This window comes from Taurulus bubalis (assembly GCF_910589615.1).
Source record: "Taurulus bubalis genome assembly, chromosome: 15".
Taxonomy (NCBI): Eukaryota; Metazoa; Chordata; class Actinopteri; order Perciformes; family Cottidae; genus Taurulus; species Taurulus bubalis.
This window is the reverse complement of record NC_136603.1, coordinates 190001-201770: the sequence shown is the minus strand read 5'-3', so window position 1 is coordinate 201770 and position 11770 is coordinate 190001. Positions and strand designations below refer to the sequence as shown.

The following is an 11770-nucleotide window of genomic DNA, read 5'->3' as shown; positions in this document are numbered from 1 at the left end:
AAAGTCATTTTACATCTTTCAGTGTTCATCCTCACAGAAGAGGTTTGGCCATGTTCTCTGAGATCCGTTATGAGAGGTCGCTGCAGAAAGTCCCAGGAGGTTTTCCTTCTTCATCCCCTTCAGTCAGCGGCTGAGGGATCAAACCTACGAGCTGGTCCCCTATGTCCCTCAGGTCCCCCAGGTACATCAGGTCCCTCAGGCCCCCCAGGTCCCCCAGGTACATCAGGTCCCTCAGGCCCCCCAGGTACATCAGGTCCCTCAGGCCCCCCAGGTACATCAGGTCCCTCAGGCCCCCCAGGTACATCAGGTCCCCCAGGTCCATCAGGTACATCAGGTCCCTCAGGCCCCCCAGGTACATCAGGTCCCTCAGGCCCCCCAGGTACATCAGGTCCCTCAGGCCCCCCAGGTACATCAGGTCCCCCAGGTCCCCCAGGTACATCAGGTCCCTCAGGCCCCCCAGGTACATCAGGTCCCCCAGGTCCATCAGGTACATCAGGTCCCTCAGGCCCCCCAGGTACATCAGGTCCCTCAGGCCCCCCAGGTACATCAGGTCCCTCAGGCCCCCCAGGTACATCAGGTCCCTCAGGCCCCCCAGGTACATCAGGTCCCTCAGGCCCCCCAGGTACATCAGGTCGTCAGCTTTAGGCGTCCTGTAGAGAAAATCAGACCAGCAGTCATGTGAAAACAGCACGGCGGCCGTCTTTAAATCGGTTTATACATTAAACTGGTTTATACATGACATTGGTTTATATATTAAACCAACCTATTTTTAGGCCTCTGCTCATAAATGTCATACCCAAACTAAAAAGGGTGTATATCTGCAACCGCTAGTGCAGGGGTCGGCAACCTGCGGCTCTTTAGCCCGTCTGTTGCGGCTCCCTGAGGCTTTGACAAAAAAGAAAAAAAAAAAAAAAAAGAAAGACAACTTTTTTTTTTTTGCCCAGTGGAAAAACGTTTAAAGGGAAGTCCTCTTATCTTGGAGTTTTAGGTGATATTGTGTCCCTGAAAATAAAAATAAATGTTTAAATATTTCTTTCACTAAAATGTGCGTCACGTCGCTGTCAAGCCTCCGCCCTGCAGCTGCTCCTCGTGATTCAGAGCCCCGCCCTCGCGCGCAGATGAGTGCAGAAGAGCGATTCCTCAACTGCTGCAGCAAACTAAACTGAGTAAAGTAGATATAATAATAATAATAATACATTTAATTTACTTTCAGGAAGTGGATCACGTCTCCGAACTCCACTCCTGCTGCTGGTTCTGTCAGCTCATGAGACAGTGAGGCGTCCGCTAGTAAAAACGGATCCGTCCTCCGTTTGCGGTGCTCTAGTGAGGAGGACGCTCAGTGGAAACGTAGCAAAAGATATGCGTTTAAAATGTAAAGCTCAGTGAGGAGGACAGGTATAACCTGCTACCTGCAGTTACAGGGCAAACACTCTACCACATGAGCCACAAATATAGATAGACCTGAAGGTCTGCATAGTTGTGTTTTTATTAACCTTAATGTAGCCGACACATGACTATTTTTTGTTTGAGAGTTATAAACGGGTAAAATAGCAATACAATGTAAAAAAAAATGTCTTTATTCTTGTTATATATTTTCATAAATACAACAAACTAAAGTTTTTTGTATATATAATATGACTATATATAAAACTTCAGAAGCTGTGATATCAAATATTTTTTGCGGCTCCACGCAATTTTTTTTTGGTGGAAAAAGGTCAAAATGGCTCTTTGGATAGGAAAGGTTGCTGACCCCTGATCTAGAGCTATTTGAACAATGAATGAAAAGGTTTCAGGTCCGCCTATAAAAAAATCACTTTCAGGATGATTATTTCTTTGAAATGATGCAGCTGTAAGGTCCAACTCTAACCCAAATCATAGCTCAATATGTGAACATTCTCTAACCCAAATCATAGCTCAATATGTGAACATTCTCTAACCCAAATCATAACACAATATGTGAACATTCTCTAACCCAAATCATAGCTCAATATGTGAACATTCTCTAACCCAAATCATAACTCAATATGTGAACATTCTCTAACCCAAATCATAACTCAATATGTGAACATTCTCTAACCCAAATCATAACTCAATATGTGAACATTCTCTAACCCAAATCATAACTCAATATGTGAACATTCTCTAACCCAAATCATAACTCAATATGTGAACATTCTCTAACCCAAATCATAACTCAATATGTGAACATTCTCTCTGCAAAGGTTGACTTTGATAAAGTGAAGCAGAACAAAGTTAAAGAGGGTTTATACATTAAACTGGTTAAACATCAGATTAAGGTTCAAAAAGACTGATGGTCTATATTTAAAACTTCAAACCTTCAAAAAATCATGAAAGGAAATAAACTATTTGAGTAACTTTTTAAACATTTTGGCTCCACCCATTGGCCGATTTAACAACAACACACTTTATGCTCCGATTAAACTCAATATATAAATATTAAATATGTTTTCAGATTCTTCAGCGTGGACATGAAGTCACAAGGAAAAGATTCATGTTTAAAAGATGATGAACATCCAGCTGTTTATAATAATATTTATGTTTAAAAGATGATGAACATCCAGCTGTTTATAATAAAGCTTCTGTAACATTACCTTCTGAATTCATAACCGCGTTTCAGATGAATTCATGAACTTAATCCCAAGAACCAATTTATTCTCCATGAGTCACCCCGAAACCTCCACAGAGTCCAGGCCAGGGTTAGCCTAGCTTAGCATAAAAACAGCTAAGCTAACTCTAACCCTCTGGATGTTTCTCGGAGCTCCTTTGAAGGATGTGAGGATTAGTGCTTTTTTCCTTTCCTTGTGACTTAAACTAAGACTTGACCTAAAGGGCCCTGCTCACGGCCCTGCAGGCACACAGACACTGGGCTCAGTGGGCCCTGCTCACGGCCCTGCAGGCGCACAGACACTGGGCTAAGTGGGCCCTGCTCACGGCCCTGCAGGCGCACAGACACAGGCAGCACAGTCTCTGGGCTCAGTGGGCCCTGCTCACAGCCCTGCAGGCGCACAGACACAAGCTGGTGCAGCTGTGTGGTTCGGGTTAAAAGGGACGGGGCCATGCTGAGAGCTTCCATGCCAAGCCGTCCACCAATCAGCATGCAGCCCCACCTACCTGCCCACCGTCCCCCACCATTGGGCTGGCTCTGTCTGCCTGTCTGTCTGCAAACCAACCAATCAGACCACAGGATGAGACTGACAGCAGGTGATGCTGCTTCCTACATTACCCACAATGACCAGAAGTTTTTTAAATCCAAGTATTTAAATAACTAACAAAGAATTTAATGCTACAATGAGTTATTGAAATATTAGATCTGATTCTACTTCATCAGCAACCATTTATAAAGTTGATAAACTAACACACTGAAATGTGAACACGTTCTATATGATATGATAATAACAAGGATACTAACTATGACTTAACACAACAACAACAACATAGTATTGCAGCAGAGACCGGAGCCGTCTGAAGGAGCGCTGAAGGTCAGTGAAGGCATCACTACGTGTGTGTATACTGTGTGTACTAGTACTGCATACGTGTACATGTATATACACTATGTGTGTATTAGTACTGCATACGTGTACATGTATATATGTGTGTACTAGTACTGCATACGTGTACATGTATATACAGTATGTGTGTACTAGTACTGCATACGTGTAAATGTATATATGTGTGTACTAGTACTGCATTTGTGTACATGTATATATGTGTGTACTAGTACTGCATATGTGTACATGTATATATGTGTGTAGTAGTACTGCATATATGTACATGGATATACAGTATGTGTGTACAAGTACTGCATACGTGTACATGTATATATGTGTGTACTAGTACTGCATACGTGTACATGTATATACAGTATGTGTGTACTAGTACTTCATATGTGTACATGTATATACAGTATGTGTGTACTAGTACTGCATATGTGTACATGTATATACAGTATGTGTGTACTAGTACTGCATATGTGTACATGTATATACAGTATGTGTGTACTAGTACTGCATATGTGTACATGTATATATGTGTGTACTAGTACTGCATATGTGAACATGTATATATGTGTGTACTAGTACTGCATATGTGTACTTGTACCTGTGGACAGCTGGGACTGGGACCTTCTGCGGCCGCTGCTGGGCGTCCTGGAGGCCGAGGAGAGGGAGGAGCCGGCGCTGCTGGCCCGAGAGATGGGGAGAGACCCGGGGGTCACCGGGGGGGAGTCCAGCTGGGAGGGGTCAAAGGTCACACAGGTTTATATATGTGTAGAGAAACCATCCACAGAGTGAAGCTGGTTGGCTTCACGAGAGAAAGACGGACCGGGACTCGAACCCGTGACCTCCGTTACCTCGGCGCTGTCGTGCGTCGGCGAGGACGAGGTAGACGAGTTCTCCTGTCTCCTGGAGGACGAAGACGACGGCAGCTCCACGCTGCGCACGCGCTGAGCGAACTTCAGGGAGCACACGGACTCACTCATGTTACCGGACAGCGGAGACACCTGAACACACCACGGAGAGAGAGAGGGCGTCACTGAGGACACCTGAACACACCACGGAGAGAGAGAGGACACCTGAACACCCCACGGAGAGAGAGAGGACACCTGAACACACCACGGAGAGAGAGGACACCTGAACACACCACGGAGAGAGAGGACACCTGAACACACCACGGAGAGAGAGAGGACACCTGAACACACCACGGAGAGAGAGAGGACACCTGAACACACCACGGAGAGAGAGAGAGGACACCTGAACACACCACGGAGAGAGAGAGAGGACACCTGAACACACCACGGAGAGAGAGAGAGGACACCTGAACACACCACGGAGAGAGAGAGGACACCTGAACACACCACGGAGAGAGAGAGGACACCTGAACACACCACGGAGAGAGAGAGGACACCTGGTCTGACGGGGTCTCACCTGCACCATCATGAGCGTCTTGCTGTCCCCGTTCAGAGAGTCCTGCAGCAGGTAGGTGAGGCGGGAGTTCCTGAAGGGCACGTGGGCGTGTCGGGCCCTTAGCGCGTTGATCACGTCCCCGAGGGCCGCCAGAGACTTGTTGATGCACTGAGCCTCTCTGAGGCGCCGGCCCTCGGCCCCCGACTTCCCGATCCTCTCGGAGCCCGCCAGGTCCACCAGGTTCAGCTTTCCTGCAACGAAACACACCAGAGGCCATCAGGACCAGACCAGTGTTTGTTTGTGTGTGTGTGTGTGTGTGTGTGTGTGTGTGTGCGTGTGCGTGTCTGTGTGTGTGTACCTATTTTGTGTGTGCCTTGTGTGTGTGTGTGTACGTACCCTGTGTGTGTACCTTGTGTGTGTGTGTGTGTGTGTCTGTGTGTGTGTGTGTACCTTGTGTGTGTGTGTGTACCTTTTGTGTGTGTGTGTTTGTGTGTGTGTGTGTACCTTGTGTACCTTGCCAGGCTGGCTGAGAGTCATATCTCGGTGGATCTGTGTATTCCTATAGACCTCAGTAGTAATGACTTCATGAACTTCTTGAATGATAATATTCTGGCTATTAGAGACAGGATCGGTGATCTCCTGCCCTCGACTAATGCCGGTCCATCCTCAGGTGGGATGGCCATGGAGGAGGCTGTGGGCCCTGCTGTGTGTCTGGATGGATTTTTTTACCATCAACCAACTGTCTTCAATGGTTTCTACTTCTAAATCGTCTACCTGTCTCCTGGACCCTGTCCCGACTAAGCTGTTTAAGGAAGTTTTACCTTTAGTTAGTGCCTCTCTACTAGATATTATCAATGGGTCTTTACTAACGGGTCATGTACCACAGTCTTTTAAAGTAGCTGTAATGAAACCTCTTCTTAAGAAGCCCACTCTGGATCCAGATGTGTTGGCTAACTACAGACCTATCTCTAACCTTCCCTTCCTCCCAGAGATACTGGAGAAGGTAGTCGCAAACCAGTTGTGTGACTTTTACATAATAATAGTTTATTTGAGGAATTTCAGTCAGGATTTAGAAAGCATCATAGCACAGAGACACTGGTGACAATTACTAATGACCTTCTAGTTGCATCAGATAGGGGACTTGTCTCTGTTCTGGTCTTGTTAGACCTTAGTGCTGATAAAGGACTTGTCTCTGTTCTGGTCTTGTTTGACCTTAGTGCTGATAAAGGACTTGTCTCTGTTCTGGTCTTGTTAGACCTTAGTGCTGATAAAGGACTTGTCTCTGTACTGGTCTTGTTAGACCTTAGTCCTGATAAAGGACTTGTCTCTGTACTGGTCTTGTTAGACCTTAGTCCTGATAAAGGACTTGTCTCTGTACTGGTCTTGTTAGACCTTAGTGCTGATAAAGGACTTGTCTCTGTTCTGGTCTTGTTAGACCTTAGTGCAGCGTTTGACACCATTGACCATGACATCTTATGACAGAGACTAGACCAGTTGATTGGTATTAAAGGTACAGCACTAAGCTGGTTTAAGTCGTATTTATCAAATCGATCTCAGTTTGTATTTGTAAACGATGAGGCCTCGGTGACCACTGCCGTTCACCATGGAGTTCCACAAGGTTCTGTGCTTGGACCAATTTTATTCACCTTATATATGCTTCCTTTAGGCAATATTATCAGAAAACACTCCATAAACCTTCACTGTTATGCCGATGATACTCAACCATATCGGTCGATCAAGCCAGATGAAACCCACCAGGTCGCCAAACTTCAAGCGTGTCTTAAAGACATCAAAACCTGGATGACCTGCAACTTCCTGCTGCTGAACTCGGACAAGACTGAAGTTATTTTACTCGGACCAGAACACCTCAGAAATCAAGTATCTGATGATATGGTTTCTCTGGATGGCATCGCTCTGGCATCTACCACCAATCTCAGAGTTATCTTTGACCAGGACCTGTCCTTTGGCTCCCACGTGAAACAGATCTCAAGGACCGCCTTTTTTCACCGACGGAACATCTCAAAGATCCGGCACATCCTGTCTCAACGCGATGCAGAAACATTGATCCACGCATTTGTTACCTCAAGACTGGATTACTGTAACTCCGTATTATCAGGCTGCTCCGGTAAATCCCTTGGATCTCTCCAGTTGATCCAGAATGCTGCAGCTCGTGTACTAACGAGGACGCGGAAGAGAGATCACATTACTCCTGTACTAGCTGTTCTCCACTGGCTTCCTGTAAGATCGAGAATCATATTTAAAATCCTTCTCCTCACCTACAAAGCCTTAACTGGTGATGCACCATCATATCTTAAGGACCTTATAGTGCCATATTACCCCACGAGAGCATTACGCTCACTGAATGCAGGGTTACTTGTGGTTCCCAGAGTGTTAAAAAGTAGGTTGGGGGCTAGAGCTTTCAGTTATCGGGCTCCTCTTCTATGGAATCAGCTTCCACTTTCAGTCCGGGGGGCAGGCAGGGTCACCTCATTTAAGAGTAGACTTAAAACTTTCCTCTTTGATGGCGCTTATAGTTAGGGCTGTTTCAGGCTTATAGTTAGGGCTGTTTCAGGCTTATAGTTAGGGCTGTTTCAGGCTTATAGTTAGGGCTGGTTCAGGCTTATAGTTAGGGCTGGCTCAGGTTTGCCCTGGTCCAGCCCCTAGATATGCTGCTATAGGCCTAGACTGCTGGGGGACATCTTAGGATACACTGAGCTCCTCCTTTCCTTCTCTTCCTCTTTTTGCTCCTCCTCTCCTCTTCACCTCTTCTTTCTCTCCTTCTGGATAAATGATTGTCTCTTCAATGCATATTACTAACTCTACTTTCTTTTTCCATGGATTCGTGGCTGCCTGGAACCAGGGGGAGGACCCCGGTCCTCGCCCTGCTGATGCAACTGGCCTGGAACCAGGCCTGTCAGCTGCCATGGCCCTGCTTTCTCCTCCCACTGCCCCTGGGATGCCCCTCCTCACTACCTTCTTCTGCTTAATGGATCGTGGCTATCTGGATCATGGACCATGCCTACTACTCCTTATATGAATAATTTCTGTCACATTCATTGAATGTGCTGTAACTCCGTTACGTTATTCATTCTGGCCACATGACATCTATTGCTTCTGTCCATCCGGGGAGAGGGATCCTCCTCTGTTGCTCTTCCTCAGGTTTCTTCCCCTTTTTTCCCTGTGAAAGGGTTTTACTATCTTTTTTGGGGGAGTTTTTCCTGATCCGATGTGAGGTCCCGGGACAGGGTGTTATGTTACAGACTGTAAAGCCCTCCGAAGCGAACTTGTATTTGTGATGTTGGGCTATATAAAATAAACTGAATTCAATTGAATTGTGTGTACCTTGTGTGTGTGTACCGTGTGTATGTTTACCTTGTGTGTGTGTACCGTGTGTGAGTGTGTACCTTGTGTGTGTGTGAATACCGTGTGTGTACCTTGTGTGTGTACCTTGTGCGTGTACCGTGTGTATGTGTGTGTACCTTGTGAGTGTACCGTGTGTATGTGTGTGTGTACCTTGTGTGTGTGTGTACCTTGTGCGTGTACCTTGTGTGTGTGTGTACCGTGTGCGTGTACCGTGTGTATGTGTGTGTACCTTGTGTGTGTGTGTACCTTGTGCGTGTATCGTGTGTGTGTGTACCTTGTGTGTGTGTGTACCGTGTGTGTGTACCTTGTGCGTGTACCGTGTGTATGTACCTTGTGTGTGTGTGTGTGTGTGTGTGTGTGTGTGTGTGTGTGTGTGTGTGTGTGTGTGTGTGTGTGTGTGTGTGTGTGTGTGCCTTGTGTGTGGTTTCCAGTAGCAGAGTTGACTCCAGACACGGTGATGATGAGCAGAGCGTGAGAACGAGAGCTGTGTTCATTCAGGTTGGTGCAGGCGGTCGCTCTGTTCATGTGACCCAGCTCCAACACCTGAGGACACACACACACACACACACACACACACACACACCCGTTAGTAACCCCTTTGGGGAAATCATTCTCTGCAGTGACCCCATCCTAAGTCCTAAAGGAGCCGTGAGGCGGCCGGGGAGCAGCTGGGGGTTCAGTGTCTTGCTCAAGGACACTTCAACATTAACGTTATTGAGACTGATCTGACCCCATATGCATCTGACTGAAGGCTTTTACACTGAAAGGACGAGCCCAGCAGGAAGTCCTCACCCGGTTGATGTCCTCGGGGCTCTGGACCGTGATCCCGGTCAGACCGGGAACGTAGAGCTGTCCGCTGCCGTCAGGGTTCATCTTGATGTCCAGCCTGTCGGAGGGATTCTCCCCGAGCAGGTTCCTGAATAACAACAGAGACCTTTAAACCTGCAGGTTCCTGACCAACAACAGAGACCTTTAAACCTGCAGGTTCCTAAACAAGAACAGAGAACTTTAAACCTGCAGGTTCCTGAACAAGAACAGAGACCTTTAAACCTGCAGGTTCCTGACCAAGAACAGAGACCTTTAAACTCGACTCAGGGCTCAAAAACACATGATGAGATCTTTGTTTACATTCTGGTCTGGGCCAGATCCGGGACCTGGTCTGGGACAAGAGACCTGGTCTGGGACCAGATCCAGGACCTGGTCTGCTCACCGCAGCGTCTCGTTGTAGATCTCCACCATGCTGACAGAGATCCGGTAGTCCCAGTCTGGAGCTTTGTCCGTCACCTCGGAGAACAGCAGGCGCAGCGCTCGCTGGTTGATGCCGGGGTTGTCCACAGCGCCCTGGACACAAGACCTGGGTTAGGATCAAGACCAGTCCCGGTCCCCCTGAGAGACCAGTCCCGTTCCCCCTCAGAGACCAGTCCCGTTCCCCCTCAGAAACCAGTCCCGGTCCCCCTCAGTGACCAGTCCCGTTCCCCCTCAGAGACCAATGCCGGTCCCTCTCAGAGACCAGTCCCGGTCCCCCCTCAGAGACCAATGCCGGTCCCCCTCAGAGACCAATGCCGGTCCCCCTCAGAGACCAGTCCCGGTCCCCCTCAGAGAGCAGTCCCGGTCCCCCTCAGAGACCAATGCCGGTCCCCCTCAGAGACCAGTCCCGGTCCCCCTCAGTGACCAGATCTTACCTCCATGGTGAAGGTCTTCCCCGAGCCCGTCTGTCCGTAGGCGAAGATGCAGACGTTGAAGCCGTCGATACAGGAAGTGACCAGAGATTGGACCTCCTGAAACACCTGGTGGGCCAATCAGAGAGGAGGAGACCAGTGAGACAAAGTCCCTCAGACGAGACCAGTGAGACAGAGTTCCTCAGACTCTGAGCCGGTTTACCTCTTCCTGTGTGGCCTGAGGAGGGAAGACTTTGTCCAGGTCAAAGGTCATCATCTTGCCCTTGGTGGACAGGTAGAGGACGGCGTCGTCCTCCGAGTCGAAGCTCAGCATGGCTTTGGGGTCAATGGAGTCCTGCTCGAGACGTACCGGCCGAACGCGGCAGAAGACACGGATGTTACCTGGGAGACAAGGAGCAAGGACACGGGAGACATGACGTCCTCCTGTTCACACTAAACTATGAGCCAGGACACAGAGGACACAGGACACAGGACAGAGGACAGAGGACACAGAGGACAGTCTCTACAGGACACAGAGGACACAAGATAGAGGATAGAGGACAGATTCTACAGGACACAGAGGACACAGGACAGAGGACAGTCTCTACAGGACACAGAGGACACAAGACACAGGATAGAGGACAGACTCTACAGGACACAGAGGACACAGGACAGAGGACAGTCTCTACAGGACACAGAAGACACAAGACACAGGATAGAGGACAGACTCTACAGAGGACAGTCTCTACAGGACACAGAGGACACAAGACACAGGATAGAGGACAGACTCTACAGGACACAGGACAGAGGACAGTCTCTACAGGACACAGGACAGTCAAAGAGGACAGAGGACACAGCACGGCTTTCTTTTTCCGCTTGATGATAACATTTGTTCTGACCTTTGAGTCGAACCAGCTCGTTGTGACATTTCTTCCTGAGGTTCATCTCTCTCTTGTATTTACGCAGAAGCTCCTGATTGTTGGTGCTCACCTCGCTGATCACCTGGCAGATCTGAGACAGTGAAGAAGAGTATTGATCGGGAGAGTATTGATCAGGAGAGTATTGATCAGGAGAGCTCACACAGGCTGAAAGCAACTAAACTGGTTCATTCTGGAAGATCTATCAGAACCTGATCACATCGTGAAACATCGTACAGAGGACAGACAGAGGACAGACAGAGGACGGACAGAAGACGGACAGAAGACGGACGGAGAGAGGACGGAGAGAGGACGGAGTATGGAAGGTGCATCTCTACCTGTGAGACCTCAGACTGCTGGACTACTTGGATCCTGAGGTTTCTCTGCATTACTATCTATTGTATCTGCTGTATTAGGTCTACTAGATTGTTAGTCGGTACTGTCTTTTCTTATCTGAACTGTTTGAGCCGGACCTTGTTTTCACTCATGTGACTGAAACACAAACAAAACCAGCTGGAGTTAAAGTATTTGTTCTTTATGCCAATTCTACTAGTAAGCTCTATTTTACTTTCTACCTTTGAGGTAAAAAGACTCAAAGGATAAAGACTTAGGAGTCTTTTGTTGGAGACTCGGAGGATAAAGACATAGGAGTATTTCGTTGGAGTCAAGGCTTGGAGGATAAAGACATAGGAGTCTGTCGTTGAAGACTTGGAGGATAAAGACATTGGAGTCTTTCATTGGAGACTCTGAGGATAAAGACATAGGAGTCTTTTGTTGGAGACTTGGAGGATAAAGACATAGGAGTCTTTCGTTGGAGACTCTGAGGATAAAGACAAAGGAGTCTTTCGTTGGAGACTCGGAGGATAAAGACACAGGAGTCTTTTGTTGGAGTCAAGACTTGGAGGATAAA

At 47.7% G+C, this 11770-nt stretch overlaps 1 protein-coding gene across 1 annotated transcript in view; it reads right to left on the bottom strand.

The window, feature by feature from the left end:
* Positions 1-534: 534 nt before the first annotated feature.
* Positions 535-11770, bottom strand: part of LOC306747398 (kinesin-like protein KIFC3) — a gene marked incomplete at its 5' end in the record, with an annotated part of 47272 nt that continues 36036 nt past the window's right edge. Inside the window, 10 exon segments of the mRNA XM_079230458.1 lie at positions 535-650; positions 4120-4249; positions 4370-4519; positions 4944-5173; positions 8699-8828; positions 9078-9201; positions 9496-9626; positions 9968-10072; positions 10167-10345; positions 10843-10954. Of these exon segments, the coding sequence (XP_079086584.1) occupies positions 628-650; positions 4120-4249; positions 4370-4519; positions 4944-5173; positions 8699-8828; positions 9078-9201; positions 9496-9626; positions 9968-10072; positions 10167-10345; positions 10843-10954 (1314 nt within the window). The 3' untranslated portion in view covers positions 535-627.